Below are 23,212 nucleotides of genomic sequence, written 5' to 3' on the forward strand. Positions count from 1 at the left end.
CCTATATCCTCCTCCTGTATCCTCCTGTATCCTCCCCTATATCCTCCTGTATCCTCCTCCTGTATCCTCCTGTATCCTCCCCTATATCCTCCTGTATCCTCCTCCTGTATCCTCCTGTATCCTCCCCTATATCCTTCTGTATCCTCCTCCTGTATCCTCCTCTATCCTCCTCCTGTATCCTCCTGCTATATCCTCCTCCTGTATCCTCCTGTATCCTCCCCTATATCCTCCTGTATCCTCCTCCTGTATCCTCCTGTATCCTCCCCTATATCCTCCTGTATCCTCCTCCTGTATCCTCCTGTATCCTCCCCTATATCCTCCTGTATCCTCCTCTATCCTCCTCCTGTATCCTCCTCTATCCTCCTCCTGTATCCTCCTGTATCCTCCTCCTATATCCTCCTCCTGTATCCTCCTGTATCCTCCCCTATATCCTCCTCTATCCTCCCCTGTATCTGGTGACACCTTTCCCGCAGCCTCTGGACACTGAGCTCTAGCAGAGGCTTCTGGGAGGAGGTTTGTCCCCCCGCGGCCGCCGTCCTCCAGCTCGTTACATTGTTGCAGATACAGCTGTGCGGGGGGAGGAGGAGGAGAGTCCGCCCAACAGCGACCGGGAGCCGGGACCCATCCGAGCAGGTACCGGGGGAGCCCCGCAATAATACCGCACTGATACCGCACACACCGTGCACACTGCGCCATCACCGCCCGGAGCTGTCATCCCCATCAGAGCAATGCGGCAACACCGGGGGGTCCTCAATGGGTTAATGATGGATCCTAGAGATCTGCGGGGACCGACTGGATCCCAGTCATTATTGCTGCTGTATATATAATGAGGAGATTATCTATATCTATATCTCTGTATATCCAGCCCTGCGATCACATAGTCCGGCACTGACAGGGTTAACAGTACTGTGTATAATGATGGGGAACAGTGGGGCCTTCACTATCCTTTATCTAATATCTATCTCATATCTATCTATCTATCTATCTCATATCTATCTATCTATCTATCTCATATCTATCTATCTCATATCTATCTATCTCATATCTATCTATCTATCTCATATCTATCTATCTATCTATCTCATATCTATCTATCTATCTATCTCCTATCTATCTCATATCTATCTATCTCATATCTATTTATCTATATATCTATCTCATATCTATCTATCTCATATCTATCTATCTCATATCTATCTATCTCATATCTATCTATCTATCTATCTCATATCTATCTATCTCATATCTATCTATCTCCTATCTATCTATCTCCTATCTATCTCCTATCTATCTATCTCATATCTATCTATCTATCTCATATCTATCTATCTATCTATCTATCTCATATCTATCTATCTCATATCTATCTATCTCATATCTATCTATCTCATGTCTATCTATCTCATATCTATATATCTATCCATCTCATATCTATCTATCTCATATCTATCTATCTCATATCTATCTATCTCATATCTATCTATCTCATATCTATCCATCTCATATCTATCTATCTCTTATCTATCTATCTATCTCATATCTATCTCATATCTATCTCTCATATTTATCTATCTCATATCTATCTATCTCTCATATTTATCTATCTCTCATATCTATCTATCTATCTATCTCATATCTATCTATCTCATATCTATCTATCTCACATCTATCTATCTCACATCTATCTATCTCACATCTATCTATCTCACATCTATCTATCTCACATCTATCTATCTCACATCTATCTATCTCACATCTATCTATCTCACATCTATCTATCTCACATCTATCTATCTCACATCTATCTATCTCATATCTATCTATCTCTCATATCTATCTATCTCTCATATTTATCTATCTCATATCTATCTATCTATCTATCTATCTATCTATCTCTCATATTTATCTATCTATCTCTCATATCTATCTATCTATCTCTCATATTTATCTATCTCATATCTATCTATCTATCTATCTATCTATCTCATATCTATCTATCTCTCATATCTATCTATCTCTCATATCTATCTATCTCTCATATTTATCTATCTATCTCATATCTATCTCATATCTATCTATCTATCTATCTATCTCATATCTATCTATCTCATATCTATCTCTCATATCTATCTCATATCTATCTCTCATATCTATCTCATATCTATCTATCTATCTATCTATCTATCTATCTATCTATCTATCTATCTATCTATCTCATATCTATCTATCTATCTCATATCTATCTATCTATCTATCTATCTCATATCTATCTATCTATCTATCTATCTCATATCTATCTATCTATCTATCTATCTATCTATCTATCTCATATCTACAATGGGGATCAGAAGTTTGGGCACCCCAGGTAAAAATTTGTATTAACCCCTTAAGGACAATTAAATTTTTACGTTTTCATTTTTTCCTCCTCGCCTTCAAAAAATCATAACTCTTTTATATTTTCATCCACAGACTAGTATGAGGGATTGTTTTTTGCGCGACCAGTTGTCCGTTGTAATGACATCACTCATTATATCATAAAATGTACGGCGCAACCAAAAAAATACTATTTGTGTGGGTTTTGTTTTCACACTGTACAATTTAGGGTAAAAATGACGTGTTCTTTATTCTGAGGGTCAATAAGATTAAAATGATCCCCGTGATTATAGACTTTTCTATTACTGTTGCGCTTAAAAAAAATCGCAAACTTTTTAACCAAATTAGTACGTTTACAATTCCCCTATTTTGAAGACCTATAACTTTTTCATTTTTCCGTATAAGCGGCGGTATGAGGGCTCCTTTTTTGCGCCGTGATCTGTACTTTTTATTAATACCATATTTGCTTATACAAAACTTTTATTACATTTTTTATAATTTTTTTTTTGAATAAAATGTTATAAAAAAGCAGCTATTTTTGACTTTTTTTTACGTGCACGCCGTTCACCGTACGGGATCATTTACATTTTATTTTAATAGTTCGGATATTTACGCACGCGGCGATACCAAATATGTATATAAAATAACTTTTTTACACTTTTTGGGGGTAAAATAGCAAAAATGGGAAAAGTTACGTTTTTATTGGGGGAGGGGGTTTTTCACATTTTTTTTTTACTTTTTTTTTTTACTTTTATTTTTACACTTTAATAGTCCCCATAGGGGACTATTTATAGCAACCATTCGATTGCTAATCCTGTTCAGTGCTATATATAGGACACTGCACTGATCAGTGTTATCGGTCATCTTCTGTTTTGGTCTGCGGGAAGGCAGATCAGAGCAGAAGACTCCCGGAAGGCAGCGGAGCCAGGTGAGGGGACCTCCGGCTGCCGTGCAGGACGATCGGATCACCGCGGCAGCGCTGCTGGCGATCCGATCATCCTGTTAAGTGACCGCGATGCTGTAGATGCCGTGATCGGTATTGATCACGGCATCTGAGGGGTTAATGTCGAACATCCGCGGGATCGCGGTGGCCGCCATTACCGGCGGGTCCCTGGCTGCGGTTCCACAGTCGGGACCTGCCGCGCATGATGCCGGCATCGCTCCGATGCCCGCTGTTATGCTCAGGACGTAAATGTACGTCCTGGTGCGTTAAGTACCATGTCACCAGGACGTACATTTACGTCCTGCGTCGTTAAGGGGTTAATGTGCATAAAGAAAGATAAAGGAAAGATGGAAAAATCGCCAAAAGGCATCAAATTACAGATTAGACATTCTTATAATATGCCAACAAAAGTTACATTTTATTTCCATCATTTACACTTTCAAAATAACAGAAAACAAAAAAATGGCATCTGCAAAAGTTTGTGCACCCTGTAGAGTTTATAGCATGCACTGCCCCCTTTACAAAGCTGAGACCGGCCAGTGTCATGGATTGTTCTCAATCATCATCTGGGAAGACCACGTGATGTCAATCTCAAAGGTTTTAAATGCCCAGACTCATCTGACCTTGTCCCAACAATCAGCACCACGGGTTCTTCTAAGCAGTTGTCTAGAAATCTGAAACTGAAAATAGTTGACGCTCACAAAGCTGGAGAAGGCTGAAGAAGATAGCAAAACGTTTTCAGATGTCAATATCCTCTGTTCGGAATGTAATTAAGAAATGGCAGTCATCAGGAACAGTGGAAGTTAAAGCAAGATCTGGAAGACCAAGAAAAATATCAGACAGAAATGCTCGCAGGATTATGAGAAAAACAATTCAAAACCCACGTTTGACTGCACAATCCCTCCAGAAAGATCTGGCAGACACTGGAGTTGTGGTACACTATTCAACTATAAAGAGATACTTGTACAAATATGGTCTTCATGGAAGAGTCATCAGAAGAAAACCTCTTCTACGTCCTCACTACAAAAATCAGCATTTGAACTTTGCAAATGAACATATAGACAAGCCTGATGCATTTTGGAAACAAGTTCTGTGGACCGATGAGGTTAAAATTGAACTTTTTGGCCGGAATGAGCAAAGGTACGTTTGGAGAAGAAGGGGAACAGAATTTAATGAAAAGAACCTCTGTCCAACTGTTAAGCATGGGGGTGGATCAATCATGCTTTGGGGTTGTATTGCAGCCAGTGGCACAGGGAACATCTCACGAATAGAAGGAAAAATGGATTCAATAAAATTTCAGCAAATTTTGGATGCTAACTTGATGCCATCTGTGAAAAAGCTGAAGTTAAAGAGAGGATGGCTTCTACAAATGGATAATGATCCTAAACACACCTCGAAATCCACGGGGGATTACATCAAGAGGCGTAAACTGAAGGTTTTGCCATGGCCTTTACAATCTTCTGACCTTAACATAATTGAAAATCTATGGATCGACCTTAAAAGAGCAGTGCAGGACAGACAGCCCAGAAATCTCAAAGAACTGGAAGACTTTTGTAAGGAAGAATGGGCAAAGATACCTCAAACAAGAAATGAAAGACTCTTGGCTGCTACAAAAAGCGTTTACAAGCTGTGATACTTGCCAAAGGGGGCAGTACAAGATATTAACTCTGCAGGGGGCACAAACTTTTGCAGACGCCATTTTTTTGTTTTCTGTTATTATGAAAGTGTAAACGATGGAAATAAATTGTAACTTTTGGTGACATATTATAAGAAGGTCTAATCTGTAATTTGATGCCTTTTGGAGATTTTTCCATCTTTCCTTGGCTTCTTTATGCACATTAATACAAATTTGTACTTGGGGGGCCCAAACTTTTGATCCCCACTCTATCTATCCATCTCATATCTATCTATCTATCTATCTCATATCTATCTCATATCTATCTATCCATCTCATATCTATCTATCTATCTATCTCATATCTATCTATCTCATATCTATCTATCTCATATCTATCTATCTCGTATCTATCTATCTCATATCTATCTATCTCGTATCTATCTATCTCGTATCTATCTATCTCGTATCTATCTATCTCGTATCTATCTATCTATCTCATATCTATCTCATATCTATCTCGTATCTATCTCTATCTCATATCTATCTATCTATCTATCTCATATCTATCTATCTATCTCATATCTATCTATCTCATATCTATCTATCTATCTATCTATCCATCTATCTCATATCTATCTATCTATCTATCTCATATCTATCTATCTCATATCTATCTATCTCATATCTATCTATCTCATATCTATCTATCTCGTATCTATGTATCTGTGGGGCAGGTCACATGGTTCTGGTGGATTTTTCGGCTCCGCAGTTATTTCTCTTCTCGTCTTTTTTCCGTTTCCCCCATTTTCTGGAGTTTCCCTTGATCTCTCATTAATATTTTCTCCTTTATACGGTGATTTCCTTTAGGCCGTCTCTTATTTGGCGCACACCTCGCGGGGTGTGGAGCTCCTGTCGGGTCCTGTCGTGTTTTCACCATCAGTGATTCCTCGCAGTCATGTGACTTCTGCTCCTGCGCACATTTCTTTGTGGTTTCACGATGTTCATTCTGACAGGAGAGAAAATGTCATCCACTAAATTACTAAAAATGAGACCCCGAGCACTACAACTCCCAGCATGTCCTGACCACTAGTATTATACTACAGAGACCCCGAGCACTACAACTCCCAGCATATCCTGATACCTAATATTATACTACAGAGACCCCAACCCCGAGCACTACAACTCCCAGCATGTCCTGACCACTAGTATTATACTACAGAGACCCCGAGCACTACAACTCCCAGCATATCCTGATACCTAATATTATACTACAGAGACCCCAACCCCGAGCACTACAACTCCCAGCATATGCTGACCACTAGTATTATACTACAGAGACCCCGAGCACTACAACTCCCAGCATATCCTGACCACTAGTATTATACTACAGAGACCCCGAGCACTACAACTCCCAGCATATCCTGACCACTAGTATTATACTACAGAGACCCCAACCCCGAGCACTACAACTCCCAGCATATCCTGACCACTAGTATTATACTACAGAGACCCCAACCCCGAGCACTACAACTCCCAGCATATCCTGACCACTAGTATTATACTACAGAGACCCCAACCCCGAGCACTACAACTCCCAGCATATCCTGACCACTAGTATTATACTACAGAGACCCCGAGCACTACAACTCCCAGCATATCCTGACCACTAGTATTATACTACAGACCCCAACCCCGAGCACTACAACTCCCAGCATATCCTGACCACTAGTATTATACTACAGAGACCCCAACCCTGAGCACTACAACTCCCAGCATATCCTGACCACTAGTATTATACTACAGAGACCCCAACCCTGAGCACTACAACTCCCAGCATATCCTGACCACTAGTATTATACTACAGAGACCCCAACCCTGAGCACTACAACTCCCAGCATATCCTGACCACTAGTATTATACTACAGAGACCCCAACCCCGAGCACTACAACTCCCAGCATATCCTGACCACTAGTATTATACTACAGAGACCCCAACCCCGAGCACTACAACTCCCAGCATATCCTGACCACTAGTATTATACTACAGAGACCCCAACCCCGAGCACTACAACTCCCAGCATATCCTGACCACTAGTATTATACTACAGAGACCCCGAGCACTACAACTCCCAGCATATCCTGACCACTAGTATTATACTACAGAGACCCAGAGCACTACAACTCCCAGCATATCCTGACCACTAGTATTATACTACAGAGACCCCGAGCACTACAACTCCCAGCATATCCTGACCACTAGTATTATACTACAGAGACCCCAACCCTTAGCACTACAACTCCCAGCATATCCTGACCACTAGTATTATACTACAGAGACCCCGAGCACTACAACTCCCAGCATATCCTGACCACTAGTATTATACTACAGAGACCCCAACCCTTAGCACTACAACTCCCAGCATATCCTGACCACTAGTATTATACTACATAGACCCCAACCCCGAGCACTACAACTCCCAGCATATCATGACCACTAGTATTATACTACATAGACCCCAACCCCGAGCACTACAACTCCCATCATATCCTGACCACTAGTATTATACTACAGAGACCCCAACCCCGAGCACTACAACTCCCAGCATATCCTGACCACTAGTATTATACTACATAGACCCCAACCCCGAGCACTACAACTCCCAGCATATCCTGACCACTAGTATTATACTACAGAGACCCCAACCCTGAGCACTACAACTCCCAGCATATCCTGACCACTAGTATTATACTACAGAGACCCCAACCCCGAGCACTACAACTCCCAGCATATCCTGACCACTAGTATTATACTACAGAGACCCCAACCCTGAGCACTACAACTCCCAGCATATCCTGACCACTAGTATTATACTACAGAGACCCCTAGCACTACAACTCCCAGCATATCCTGACCACTTGTATTATACTACAGACCCCAACCCTGAGCACTACAACTCCCAGCATATCCTGACCACTAGTATTATACTACAGAGACCCCGAGCACTAAAACTCCCAGCATATCCTGACCACTAGTATTATACTACAGAGACCTCAACCCTGAGCACTACAACTCCCAGCATATCCTGACCACTAGTATTATACTACAGAGACCTCAACCCCAAGCACTACAACTCCCAGCATGTCCTGACCACTAGTATTATACTACAGAGACCTCAACCCCGAGCACTACAACTCCCAGCATATCCTGATACCTAATATTATACTACAGAGACCCCAACCCCGAGCACTACAACTCCCAGCATATCCTGACCACTAGTATTATACTACAGAGACCTCAACCCCAAGCACTACAACTCCCAGCATATCCTGACCACTAGTATTATACTACAGAGACCCCGAGCACTACAACTCCCAGCATATCCTGACCACAAGTATTATACTACAGAGACCCCGAGCACTACAACTCCCAGCATATCCTGACCACAAGTATTATACTACAGAGACCCCAACCCCGAGCACTACAACTCCCAGCATATCCTGACCACTAGTATTATACTACAGAGACCCCGAGCACTACAACTCCCAGCATATCCTGATCACTAGTATTATAAATCCCCATGAAATCCATCCTGACTCCGAGTGTATACAAATCGTCCTCTAGTGAGATATATATATACTGTATATACACTGCTCAATAACCTAGTAAGGTCTCCCTGCGATAACACATTGTAGATCTGAACTAATCGTATGAAATCCTTTCCTCTTTACATAGTTGAATTCGCTGACAACAAAATCACCAAAAATTATCAATGGAAATCATTAACCCCTGGAGGTCTGGATATGGAGTCACCCTCAAAATCACAGAGGAAAACCCCACTACAGGCCGATCCAACTTTATGTAATGTCCTTAATACAAGTCCCAATGAGGCTCAGTAGTGTGTGGCCTCCACGTGCCCGTATGACCTCCCCGCCTGGGCATGCTCCTGATGAGGTGGAGGATGGTCTCCTGAGGGATGTCCTCCCAGACCTGGACTAAAGCATCCACCAACTCCTGGACAGTCTGTGGTGGATGGAGCGAGACGTCCCAGATGTGCTCAATCGGATTCAGGGGAACGGGCGGCCAGTCCATAGCATCAATGCCTTCCTCTTGTAGGAACTGCTGACACACTCCAGCCACATGAGGTCTAGCATTGTCTTGTATTAGGAGGAACCCAGGGCCAACCGCACCGGCATATGGTCTCACAAGGGGTCTGAGGATCTCTGTACCTAATGGCAGTCAGGCTACCTCTGGTAACACATGGAGGGCTGTGCGGCCCCCCAAAGAAATGCCCCCCCACACCATTACTGACCCACCGCCAAACCGGTCATGATGGAGGATGTTGCAGGCAGCAGAACGTTCTCCACAGCGTCCCCAGACTCTGTCATGTCTGTCACATGTGCTCAGTGTGAACCTGCTTTCATCTGTGAACAGGGCACGAATGGAGAATTTGCCAATCTTGTTGTTCTCTGGCAAATGCCAAAGGTCCTGCACAGTGTTGGGCTGTAAGCACAACCCCCACCTGTGGACGTCGGGCCCTCATACCACCCTCATGGAGTCTGTTTCTGACCGTGTGAGTGGACACATGCACATTTGTGACCTGCTGGAGGTCATTTTGCAGGGCTCTGGCAGTGCTCCTCCTGCTCCTCCTTGCACAAAGGTTGAGGTAGCGGTCCTGCTGCTGGGTTGTTGCCCTCATACGGCCTCCTCCACGTCTCCTGACGTACTGGCCTGTCTCCTGGTAGCGCCTCCATGCTCTGGACACTACGCTGACAGACACAGCAAACCTTCTTGCCACAGCTCACATTGATGTGCCATCCTGGATGAGCTGCACTACCTGAGCCACTTGTGTGGGTTGTAGACTCGGTCTCATGCTACCACTAGAGTGAAAGCACCGCCAGCATTCAAAAGTGACCAAAACATCAGCCAGGAAGCATAGGAACTGAGAAGTGGTCTGTGGTCACCACCTGCAGAACCACTCCTTTATTGGGGATGTCTTGCTAATTGCCTATAATTTCCACGTGTTGTCTGTTCCATGTGAAATTGATTGTCAATCAGTGTTCTTCCTGAGTGGACAGTGGGATCTCACACAAGTGTCAGTGACTTGGAGTTACGTTGTGGTGGTTATGTGTTACCTTTATTCTTTTGAGCAGTGTGTATATATATATATATATATATATATATATATATATATATATATATATATATATAACCTGTCCTAAATACCGTACACATATATCATACTTCTATACAATTTACCCCTATATACAGAGAGACCTCACCAGCAGAATAGTGAGTACAGCTCTGGAGTATAATACAGGATATAACTCAGGATCAGTACAGGATAAGTAATGTAATGTATGTACACAGTGACCTCACCAGCAGAATAGTGAGTACAGCTCTGGAGTATAATACAGGATATAACTCAGGATCAGTACAGGATAAGTAATGTAATGTATGTACACAGTGATCTCACCAGCAGAATAGTGAGTACAGCTCTGGAGTATAATACAGGATATAACTCAGGATCAGTACAGGATAATTAATGTAATGTATATACATAGTGACCTCACCAGCAAAATAGTGAGTACAGCTCTGGGGTATAATAAAGGATATAACTCAGGATCAGTACAGGATAAGTAATGTAATGTATGTACACAGTGACCCCACCAGCAGAATAGTGAGTACAGCTCTGGGGTATAATAAAGGATATAACTCAGGATCAGTACAGGATAAGTAATGTAATGTATGTACACAGTGACCCCACCAGCAGAATAGTGAGTACAGCTCTGGGGTATAATACAGGATATAACTCAGGATCAGTACAGGATAAGTAATGTAATGTATGTACACAGTGACCTCACCAGCAGAATAGTGAGTACAGCTCTGGAGTATAATACAGGATATAACTCAGGATCAGTACAGGATAAGTAATGTAATGTATGTACACAGTGACCTCACCAGCAGAATAGTGAGTACATCTCTGGGGTATAATACAGGATATTACTCAGGATCAGTACAGGATAAGTAATGTATGTACACAGTGATCTCACCAGCAGAATAGTGAGTACAGCTCTGGGGTATAATACATGATATAACTCAGGATCAGTACAGGATAAGTAATGTAATGTATGTACACAGTGACCTCACCAGCAGAATAGTGAGTACAGCTCTGGAGTATAATACAGGATATAACTCAGGATCAGTACAGGATAAGTAATGTAATGTATATACATAGTGACCTCACCAGCAGAATAGTGAGTGCAGCTCTGGAGTATAATACAGGATATAACTCAGGATCAGTACAGGATAAGTAATATAATGTATGTACACAGTGACCTCACCAGCAGAATAATGAGTACAGCTCTGGGGTATAATACAGGATATAACTCAGGATCAGTACAGGATAAGTAATGTAATGTATATACACAGTGACCTCACCAGCAGAATAGTGAGTACAGCTCTGGAGTATAATACAGGATATAACTCAGGATCAGTACAGGATAAGTAATGTAATGTATGTACACAGTGACCTCACCAGCAGAATAGTGAGTACAGCTCTGGAGTATAATACAGGATATTACTCAGGATCAGTACAGGATAAGTAATGTAATGTATGTACACAGTGACCTCACCAGCAGAATAGTGAGTACAGCTCTGGGGTATAATACAGGATATAACTCAGGATCAGTACAGGATAAGTAATGTAATGTATGTACACAGTGATCTCACCAGCAGAATAGTGAGTACAGCTCTGGAGTATAATACAGGATATAACTCAGGATCAGTACAGGATAAGTAATGTAATGTATATACACAGTGACCTCACCAGCAGAATAGTGAGTACAGCTCTGGAGTATAATACAGGATATAACTCAGGATCAGTACAGGATAAGTAATGTAATGTATGTACACAGTGACCTCATCAGCAGAATAGTGAGTACAGCTCTGGGGTATAACACAGGATATAACTCAGGATCAGTACAGGATAAGTAATGTAATGTATGTACACTGTGACCTCACCAGCAGAATAGTGAGTACAGCTCTGGAGTATAATACAGGATATAACTCAGGATCAGTACAGGATAAGTAATGTAATGTATATACATAGTGACCTCACCAGCAGAATAGTGAGTGCAGCTCTGGAGTATAATACAGGATATAACTCAGGATCAGTACAGGATAAGTAATATAATGTATGTACACAGTGACCTCACCAGCAGAATAATGAGTACAGCTCTGGGGTATAATACAGGATATAACTCAGGATCAGTACAGGATAAGTAATGTAATGTATATACACAGTGACCTCACCAGCAGAATAGTGAGTACAGCTCTGGAGTATAATACAGGATATAACTCAGGATCAGTACAGGATAAGTAATGTAATGTATGTACACAGTGACCTCACCAGCAGAATAGTGAGTACAGCTCTGGAGTATAATACAGGATATTACTCAGGATCAGTACAGGATAAGTAATGTAATGTATGTACACAGTGACCTCACCAGCAGAATAGTGAGTACAGCTCTGGGGTATAATACAGGATATAACTCAGGATCAGTACAGGATAAGTAATGTAATGTATGTACACAGTGATCTCACCAGCAGAATAGTGAGTACAGCTCTGGAGTATAATACAGGATATAACTCAGGATCAGTACAGGATAAGTAATGTAATGTATGTACACAGTGACCTCACCAGCAGAATAGTGAGTACAGCTCTGGGGTATAATACAGGATATAACTCAGGATCAGTACAGGATAAGTAATGTAATGTATGTACACTGTGACCTCACCAGCAGAATAGTGAGTACAGCTCTGGGGTATAATACAGGATATAACTCAGGATCAGTACAGGATAAGTAATGTAATGTATGTACACAGTGATCTCACCAGCAGAATAGTGAGTACAGCTCTGGGGTATAATACAGGATATAACTCAGGATCAGTACAGGATAAGTAATGTAATGTATGTACACAGTGATCTCACCAGCAGAATAGTGAGTACAGCTCTGGGGTATAATACAGGATATAACTCAGGATCATTACAGGATAAGTAATGTAACGTATGTACACAGTGACCTCACCAGCAGAATAGTGAGTACAGCTCTGGAGTATAATACAGGATATAACTCAGGATCAGTACAGGATCAGTAATGTAATGTATGTACACAGTGACCTCACCAGCAGAATAGTGAGTACAGCTCTGGGGTATAATACAGGATATAACTCAGGATCAGTACAGGATAAGTAATGTAATGTATGTACACTGTGACCTCACCAGCAGAATAGTGAGTACAGCTCTGGGGTATAGTCTAAAAGGGAACAATTTTACATTTTCCCCATGTGTAGATTTAGATTCTAATAAGACATAAATACAAATCTTTCTTTTTACTATTTTTACACCATTTTCTTGGACGGTTCCTTTCTTGATGTTTTTCACATTTTCTTCTATTTTCTTCGGTCTCTTTTATATTGAGGAGTTTTTATAGTAACCTGTAATACAAGAGACGGATTGTGTTCGGATCGGTGCGGATTCTGGGGCCCTTTTTGTCTTGTCCTGTACCTTCCCCTTTACATAGTAGGATTTGATAGGATTTTCCATGTTATTCTTAGTGCGGCTCTCGGGGGGGCGGGGCCTGACACAGAGGACATCAGAGGAGACGTCATGCTCCGCCCCCTTGTTCCCTGTATTAACCATCAGTTTTGTCCAGAGTTTTCCTTTAAGCTTTATCATGTGACTTTTTAAAAGTTTCCTCCTCTATCGGGGCCTTATTTATAGAACTTCCTAATCTTCAGGATTTACATGGCGCGGGGGGGGGGAGGGAGTAGGGGGAGATGTGGGGGTGCGCATGGATGGCGATTCATAGGGTAGTTGTGTCAGTCCGGCCGTCTTCTCATTTTTGCTCTTTATTTTACGCTTGTTATGTAATGTGACACATGTAGTTCCCCCTGACTGATGAACGGCGGCCATCTTGTGTTTATATTTAATAGGGGGAAATTGTGGTATTTACAGATTCTTCAAATTGTTTTGATTTCCAGTCATGTGACTGACACGTCTCCTTATACAGAGATGACTGACACCTCTCCTTATACAGAGATGACTGACGCGTCTCCTTGTACAGTGATGACTGACACGTCTCCTTATACAGTGATGACTGACACGTCTCCTTATACAGAGATGACTGACACGTCTCCTTATACAGTGATGACTGACACGTCTCCTTATACAGTGATGACTGACACGTCTCCTTATACAGAGATGACTGACACCTCTCCTTATACAGAGATGACTGACACGTCTCCTTGTACAGTGATGACTGACACGTCTCCTTATACAGTGATGACTGACACGTCTCCTTGTACAGTGATGACTGACACGTCTCCTTGTACAGTGATGACTGACACGTCTCCTTATACAGAGATGACTGACACGTCTCCTCATACAGAGATGACTGACACGTCTCCTTGTACAGTGATGACTGACACGTCTCCTTATACAGAGATGACTGACACGTCTCCTTATACAGAGATGACTGACACGTCTCCTTATACAGAGATGACTGACACGTCTCCTTATACAGAGATGACTGACACGTCTCCTTGTACAGAGATGACTGACACGTCTCCTTGTACAGAGATGACTGACACGTCTCCTCATACAGAGATGACTGACACGTCTCCTCATACAGTGATGACTGACACGTCTCCTTATACAGTGATGACTGACACGTCTCCTTATACCGTGATGACTGACACGTCTCCTTATACAGTGATGACTGACACGTCTCCTTGTACAGTGATGACTGACACGACTCCTTATACAGAGATGACTGACACGTCTCCTTGTACAGTGATGACTGACACGTCTCCTTGTACAGTGATGACTGACACGTCTCCTTATACAGAGATGACTGACACGTCTCCTTATACAGAGATGACTGACACGTCTCCTTATACAGAGATGACTGACACGTCTCCTTATACAGAGATGACTGACACGTCTCCTCATACAGTGATGACTGACACGTCTCCTCATACAGTGATGACTGACACGTCTCCTTATACAGAGATGACTGACACGTCTCCTTATACAGTGATGACTGCCACGTCTCCTTGTACCGTGATGACTGACACGTCTCCTTGTACAGTGATGACTGACACGTCTCCTTATACAGTGATGACTGACACGTCTCCTTATACAGTGATGACTGACACGTCTCCTTATGCGGAGATGACGGACACGTCTCCTTATGCAGAGATGACGGACACGTCTCCTTATACAGAGATGACGGACACGTCTCCTTATACAGAGATGACACTGGGTTTTAAGGGGTTGTCCAGGAATTGTCAGCAGAACTTGCGAATTCTAAAATCAGCGCCGCCCCTGTCCTCAGTTTGTGTCTGATATTACAACTTGGCTTCATTCACTTTACTGGCACTGAGCTGTAATATTGCATCACACCTGAGGACATGGGGGGCGCTGTTTCTTCCAGTACTGGATAAGTCCTTCAAGCCTCCGGAATCTTCTGTTCTGCATCCTCCTTATTTTGTGTTTTTCCTCTATTTCAGCCTCTTTCATGGTTCTTTAATGTGAACTGAAACACTGGAATCGCACAAGGGTTAAATCGAGATCAAATCATGACCGATATTCCGATCGATAAATCCAATCTGCCGCGGGTCAATGAAGGTCGGTGACTACTCCGGGATTTTCCTCATTCTTTTTTCTCATTTTCTGTGTATCTGTTATTTTGTTGGTGAATATTCATGAAACGACGTTACAGCCTCATTAATGATTGTGTAGACTGGATACAGTTTTATGGGCAGGGATTGTGTGTGTGTGTGTTCAGGGATTGTGTGTGTGTGTGTTCAGGGATTGTGTGTGTGTCTGGGGATTGTATGTGTGTGTGTGTGTGTGTGTGTGTTCAGGGATTGTGTGTGTGTCTGGCGATTGTATGTGTGTGTGTTCGGGGATTGTGTGTGTGTGTCTGGCGATTGTATGTGTGTGTGTTCGGCGATTGTATGTGTGTGTGTTCGGGGATTGTGTGTGTGTGTGTCCGGGGATTGTGTGTGTGTGTGTGTGTCCGGGGATTGTGTGTGTGTGTGTGTTTGGGGATTGTGTGTGTGTGTGTGTGTTTGTGTGTTCAGGGATTGTGTGTGTGTGTGTGTTCGGGGATTGTGTGTGTGTGTGTCCGGGGATTGTGTGTGTGTGTGTGTCCGGGGATTGTGTGTGTGTGTGTGTCCGGGGATTGTGTGTGTGTGTGTGTGTCCGGGGATTGTGTGTGTGTGTCTGGCGATTGTATGTGTGTGTGTTCGGGGATTGTGTGTGTGTGTGTCCGGGGATTGTGTGTGTGTGTGTGTCCGGGGATTGTGTGTGTGTGTGTGTGTCCGGGGATTGTGTGTGTGTGTGTGTGTTCGGGGATTGTGTGTGTTTGTGTGTGTTCGGGGATTGTGTGTGTTTGTGTGTGTTCGGGGATTGTGTGTGTGTGTGTGTGTTCGGGGATTGTGTGTGTGTGTGTGTTCAGGGATTGTGTGTGTGTGTGTTCGGGGATTGTGTGTGTGTGTGTGTCCGGGGATTGTGTGTGTGTGTGTGTGTTCGGGGATTGTGTGTGTGTGTGTGTGTGTTCGGGGATTGTGTGTGTGTGTGTGTTCGGGGATTGTGTGTGTGTGTGTGTTCGGGGATTGTGTGTGTGTGTGTGTGTGTTCGGGGATTGTGTGTGTGTGTGTGTTCGGGGATTGTGTGTGTGTGTGTGTTCAGGGATTGTGTGTGTGTGTGTTCAGGGATTGTGTGTGTGTGTGTCTGGGGATTGTATGTGTGTGTGTTCGGGGATTTTGTGTGTGTGTGTGTCCGGGGATATTGTGTGTGTATGTCCAGGGATATTGTGTGTGTGTGTGTGTCCGGGGATATTGTGTGTGTGTGTGTGTGTCCGGGGATATTGTGTGTGTGTGTGTCCGGGGATTGTGTGTGTCCGGGGATTGTGTGTGTCCGGGGATTGTGTGTGTGTCCGGGGATTGTGTGTGTGTCCGGGGATTGTGTGTGTGTCCGGGGATTGTGTGTGTGTCCGGGGATTGTGTGTGTGTCCGGGGATTGTGTGTGTGTCCGGGGATTGTGTGTGTGTCCGGGGATTGTGTGTGTGTGTCCGGGGATTGTGTGTGTGTGTCCGGGGATTGTGTGTGTGTGTCCGGGGATTGTGTGTGTGTGTCCGGGGATTGTGTGTGTGTGTCCGGGGATTGTGTGTGTGTGTCCGGGGATTGTGTGTGTGTGTCCGGGGATTGTGTGTGTGTGTGTCCGGGGATTGTGTGTGTGTGTGTCCGGGGATTGTGTGTGTGTGTGTGTCCGGGGATTGTGTGTGTGTGTGTCCGGGGATTGTGTGTGTGTGTGTCCGGGGATTGTGTGTGTGTGTCCGGGGATTGTGTGTGTGTGTCCGGGGATTGTGTGTGTGTGTCCGGGGATTGTGTGTGTGTGTCCGGGGATTGTGTGTGTGTGTCCGGGGATTGTGTGTGTGTGTCCGGGGATTGTGTGTGTGTGTCCGGGGATTGTGTGTGTGTCCGGGGATTGTGTGTGTGTCCGGGGATTGTGTGTGTGTGTCCGGGGATTGTGTGTGTGTGTCCGGGGATTGTGTGTGTGTGTCCGGGGATTGTGTGTGTGTGTCCGGGGATTGTGTGTGTGTGTGTCCGGGGATTGTGTGTGTGTGTGTGTCCGGGGATTGTGTGTGTGTGTGTGTCTGGGGATTGTGTGTGTGTGTGTGTCTGGGGATTGTGTGTGTGTGTGTGTCTGGGGATTGTGTGTGTGTGTGTGTCTGGGGATTGTGTGTGTGTGTGTGTCTGGGGATTGTGTGTGTGTGTGTGTCTGGGGATTGTGTGTGTGTGTGTGTCTGGGGATTGTGTGTGTGTGTCCGGGGATTGTGTGTGTGTGTCCGGGGATTGTGTGTGTGTGTCCGGGGATTGTGTGTGTGTGTCCGGGGATTGTGTGTGTGTGTCCGGGGATTGTGTGTGTGTGTCCGGGGATTGTGTGTGTGTGTCCGGGGATTGTGTGTGTGTGTCCGGGGATTGTGTGTGTGTGTCCGGGGATTGTGTGTGTGTGTCCGGGGATTGTGTGTGTGTGTGTCCGGGGATTGTGTGTGTGTGTCCGGGGATTGTGTGTGTGTGTCCGGGGATTGTGTGTGTGTGTCCGGGGATTGTGTGTGTGTGTCCGGGGATTGTGTGTGTGTGTCCGGGGATTGTGTGCGTGTGTCCGGGGATTGTGTGCGTGTGTCCGGGGATTGTGTGCGTGTGTCCGGGGATTGTGTGTGTGTGTGTCCGGGGATTGTGTGTGTGTGTCCGGGGATTGTGTGTGTGTCTGGGGATTGTGTGTGTGTCCGGGGATTGTGTGTGTGTGTGTCCGGGGATTGTGTGTGTGTGTGTCCGGGGATTGTGTGTGTGTCCGGGGATTGTGTGTGTGTCCGGGGATTGTGTGTGTGTCCGGGGACTGTGTGTGTGTCCGGGGACTGTGTGTGTGTCCGGGGACTGTGTGTGTGTCCGGGGATATTGTGTGTGTGTCCGGGGATTGTGTGTGTGTCCGGGGACTGTGTGTGTGTCCGGGGATTGTGTGTGTGTCCGGGGATTGTGTGTGTGTCCGGGGATTGTGTGTGTGTCCGGGGACTGTGTGTGTGTGTCCGGGGATTGTGTGTGTGTGTCCGGGGATTGTGTGTGTGTCTGGGGATTGTGTGTGTGTCCGGGGATTGTGTGTGTGTGTGTCCGGGGATTGTGTGTGTGTGTGTCCGGGGATTGTGTGTGTGTCCGGGGATTGTGTGTGTGTCCGGGGACTGTGTGTGTGTCCGGGGACTGTGTGTGTGTCCGGGGATATTGTGTGTGTGTCCGGGGATTGTGTGTGTGTCCGGGGATTGTGTGTGTGTCCGGGGACTGTGTGTGTGTGTCCGGGGATTGTGTGTGTGTGTCCGGGGATTGTGTGTGTGTCTGGGGATTGTGTGTGTGTCCGGGGATTGTGTGTGTGTGTGTCCGGGGATTGTGTGTGTGTGTGTCCGGGGATTGTGTGTGTGTGTCCGGGGATTGTGTGTGTCCGGGGATTGTGTGTGTGTCCGGGGACTGTGTGTGTGTCCGGGGATATTGTGTGTGTGTCCGGGGATTGTGTGTGTGTCCGGGGATTGTGTGTGTGTCCGGGGACTGTGTGTGTGTCCGGGGATATTGTGTGTGTGTCCGGGGATTGTGTGTGTGTCCGGGGATTGTGTGTGTGTCCGGGGATTGTGTGTGTGTCCGGGGACTGTGTGTGTGTCTGGGGACTGTGTGTGTGTCCGGGGACTGTGTGTGTGTCCGGGGACTGTGTGTGTGTCTGGGGACTGTGTGTGTGTCCGGGGACTGTGTGTGTGTCCGGGGATATTGTGTGTGTGTCCGGGGATTGTGTGTGTGTCCGGGGATTGTGTGTGTGTCCGGGGATTGTGTGTGTGTCCGGGGACTGTGTGTGTGTCTGGGGACTGTGTGTGTGTCCGGGGACTGTGTGTGTGTCCGGGGACTGTGTGTGTGTCCGGGGACTGTGTGTGTGTCTGGGGACTGTGTGTGTGTCTGGGGACTGTGTGTGTGTCCGGGGACTGTGTGTGCGTGTCCGGGGACTGTGTGTGTGTGTCCGGGGGAACATCTTGATTACTTCTTTCTTACACCCGTTTTCCGCACATCGGGGGAGATTTATCACAATCTGCGCAGAGGAGAAGTTACTGAGTTGCCCATAACAACCAATCAGATCGCTTCTTTCATTTTTATAAAAGGCCTCTGAAAGCAGCGATCTGATTGGTTGCTATGGGCGGGTTGTGATGAATCTCCCCCATAGTTTGGAGGTTTCCGCCCTCTAGACCCCGGATTGGGGATATGGGGTCCGACCCCTGATCACATGGGCTGAGCTGGAATATAATATAAAGCTCTGAGTGCAGGAGAGGATCCTGGGAGAGAGGTCACCTGTCAGGTCAGAGGTCACCGGGTCAGCCATTCATTTCCCCCCCCTCCTGACCCCCGGAGTCCCCTCAGTAAACATCTGTAGGTTTGACTTTGGACACAGATTGTAGATTTTGGCCGTTCTCCTGGGCGCATTGTTGCCCCCACTGAGGAGATGACGCCCGGATTGGGGGGGCGATGAGCACAATAACCTGTATATACAGCACTTGTCCAGTAAAGGAATGTGACTGCAGGACCTGACTACACTGTGAGTGTTTGTAGTCTGTTACCATGGAGACGCAGGAGCTGTGAGAACAATAGGCGGGATTTATGGAGATGAAATATAAACCGGTTGTGGACGGAGCGCGATGTCCTCTCTGTGGAGATTTCTAATAGATCTACTAGACCAGTGGTCTCAAACTGTGGCCCTCCAGATGCTGCAAAACTTCCACAGACAGCGGCAGTCAGGACATGCTGAGAGTTGTCTGTAAGATGGCGGATGTGACGTCCGGTCTGGGCTGGAGTCGTCTTCTCCGGTCTCTGTTTGTTTTAGGAGAAATAGATCTGCAGCCGTCCTCAGCAGGTGCGACGCTCTGCGGTGCCTACAATAGAGGCGCCATAAATGGTGACTGGGGCCCCTGTGTGGTCATAAATGGTGACTGGGGCCCCTGTGTGATCATAAATGGTGACTGGGGCCCCTGTGTGGTCATAAATGGTGACTGGGGCCCCTGTGTGATCATAAATGGTGACTGGGGCCCCTGTGTGGTCATAAATGGTGACTGGGGCCCCTGTGTGGTCATAAATGGTGACTGGGGCCCCTGTGTGGCCATAAATGGTGACTGGGGCCCCTGTGTGGTCATAAATGGTGACTGGGGCCCCTGTGTGATCATAAATGGTGACTGGGGCCCCTGTGTGGTCATAAATGGTGACTGGGGCCCCTGTGTGATCATAAATGGTGACTGGGGCCCCTGTGTGGTCATAAATGGTGACTGGGGCCCCTGTGTGGTCATAAATGGTGACTGGGGCCCCTGTGTGGCCATAAATGGTGACTGGGGCCCCTGTGTGGTCATAAATGGTGACTGGGGCCCCTGTGTGATCATAAATGGTGACTGGGGCCCCTGTGTGGTCATAAATGGTGACTGGGGCCCCTGTGTGATCATAAATGGTGACTGGGGCCCCTGTGTGGTCATAAATGGTGACTGGGGCCCCTGTGTGGTCATAAATGGTGACTGGGGCCCCTGTGTGATCATAAATGGTGACTGGGGCCCCTGTGTGGTCATAAATGGTGACTGGGGCCCCTGTGTGATCATAAATGGTGACTGGGGCCCCTGTGTGGTCATAAATGGTGACTGGGGCCCCTGTGTGATCATAAATGGTGACTGGGGCCCCTGTGTGATCATAAATGGTGACTGGGGCCCCTGTGTGATCATAAATGGTGACTGGGGCCCCTGTGTGATCATAAATGGTGACTGGGGCCCCTGTGTGATCATAAATGGTGACTGGGGCCCCTGTGTGATCATAAATGGTGACTGGGGCCCCTGTGTGATCATAAATGGTGACTGGGGCCCCTGTGTGGTCATAAATGGTGACCGGGGCCCCTGTGTGATCCCTGTAGTGGACAGAGGACCTCCACAGACATTGTGACTCTGTCAGGTGGACGCTGATCCTGCAGTGATTTATATCGGGGGCGCGCTGATCCTGCAGTGATTTATATCGGGGGCGCGCTGATCCTGCAGTGATTTATATCGGGGGCGCGCTGATCCTGCAGTGATTTATATCGGGGGCGCGCTGATCCTGCAGTGATTTATATCGGGGGCGCGCTGATCCTGCAGTGATTTATATCGTGGGCGCACTGATCCTGCAGTGATTTATATCAGGGGCGCGCTGATCATGCAGTGATTTATATCGGGGGCGCGCTGATCCTGCAGTGATTTATATCAGGGGCGCTGATCCTGCAGTGATTTATATCGTGGGCGCGCTGATCCTGCAGTGATTTATATCGGGGGTGCGCTGATCCTGCAGTGATTTATATCGGGGGCGCGCTGATCCTGCAGTGATTTATATCGTGGGCGCGCTGATCCTGCAGTGTTTTATATCAGAGGCGCGCTGATCCTGCAGTGATTTATATCGGGGGTGCACTGATCCTGCAGTGATTTATATCGTGGGCGCGCTGATCCTGCAGTGATTTATGTCAGGGACGCGCTGATCCTGCAGTGATTTATGTCAGGGACGCGCTGATCCTGCAGTGATTTATATCGTGGGCGCGCTGATCCTGCAGTGATTTATATCGTGGGCGCGCTGATCCTGCAGTGATTTATATCAGGGGCGCGCTGATCCTGCAGTGATTTATATCAGGGGCGCGCTGATCCTGCAGTGATTTATATCAGGGGCGCGCTGATCCTGCAGTGATTTATATCAGGGGCGCGCTGATCCTGCAGTGATTTATATCGGGGGCTCGCTGATCCTGCAGTGATTTATATCGGGGGCGCGCTGATCCTGCAGTGATTTATATCGGGGGCGCGCTGATCCTGCAGTGATTTATATCGGGGGCGCGCTGATCCTGCAGTGATTTATATCAGGGGCGCTGATACTGCAGTGATTTATATCGGGGGCGCTGATCCTGCAGTGATTTATATCGTGGGCGCGCTGATCCTGCAGTGATTTATATCGGGGGCGTGCTGATCCTGCAGTGATTTATATCGTGGGCGCGCTGATCCTGCAGTGATTTATATCAGAGGCGCGCTGATCCTGCAGTGATTTATATCGGGGGTGCACTGATCCTGCAGTGATTTATATCGTGGGCGCGCTGATCCTGCAGTGATTTATGTCAGGGACGCGCTGATCCTGCAGTGATTTATGTCAGGGACGCGCTGATCCTGCAGTGATTTATATCGGGGGCTCGCTGATCCTGCAGTGATTTATATCGGGGGCGCGCTGATCATGCAGTGATTTATATCGGGGGCGCGCTGATCCTGCAGTGATTTATATCGGGGGCGCGCTGATCCTGCAGTGATTTATATCGGGGGCGCGCTGATCCTGCAGTGATTTATATCAGAGGCGCGCTGATCCTGCAGTGATTTATATCGGGGGTGCGCTGATCCTGCAGTGATTTATATCGTGGGCGCGCTGATCCTGCAGTGATTTATGTCAGGGACGCGCTGATCCTGCAGTGATTTATGTCAGGGACGCGCTGATCCTGCAGTGATTTATATCGTGGGCGCGCTGATCCTGCAGTGATTTATATCGTGGGCGCGCTGATCCTGCAGTGATTTATATCAGGGGCGCGCTGATCCTGCAGTGATTTATATCGGGGGCGCGCTGATCCTGCAGTGATTTATATCGGGGGCGCGCTGATC

At 46.2% G+C, this 23,212-nt stretch overlaps 1 protein-coding gene across 2 annotated transcripts in view; it reads left to right on the forward strand.

Moving 5' to 3' along the window:
• The first annotated feature begins 494 nt into the window (after positions 1-494).
• Positions 495-23,212, forward strand: part of LOC130293820 (trichohyalin-like) — a 117,883-nt gene continuing 95,165 nt past the window's right edge. For both annotated transcript variants that reach the window (XM_056542960.1, XM_056542961.1), the window contains exons 1-2: positions 495-633; positions 15,507-15,624. In XM_056542960.1, the coding sequence (XP_056398935.1) occupies positions 15,576-15,624 (49 nt within the window). In that variant the 5' untranslated portion in view covers positions 495-633; positions 15,507-15,575. The remainder of the gene's footprint in view (positions 634-15,506; positions 15,625-23,212) is intronic.

Source organism: Hyla sarda, chromosome 10 (assembly GCF_029499605.1).
Source record: "Hyla sarda isolate aHylSar1 chromosome 10, aHylSar1.hap1, whole genome shotgun sequence".
Taxonomy (NCBI): domain Eukaryota; kingdom Metazoa; phylum Chordata; class Amphibia; order Anura; family Hylidae; genus Hyla; species Hyla sarda.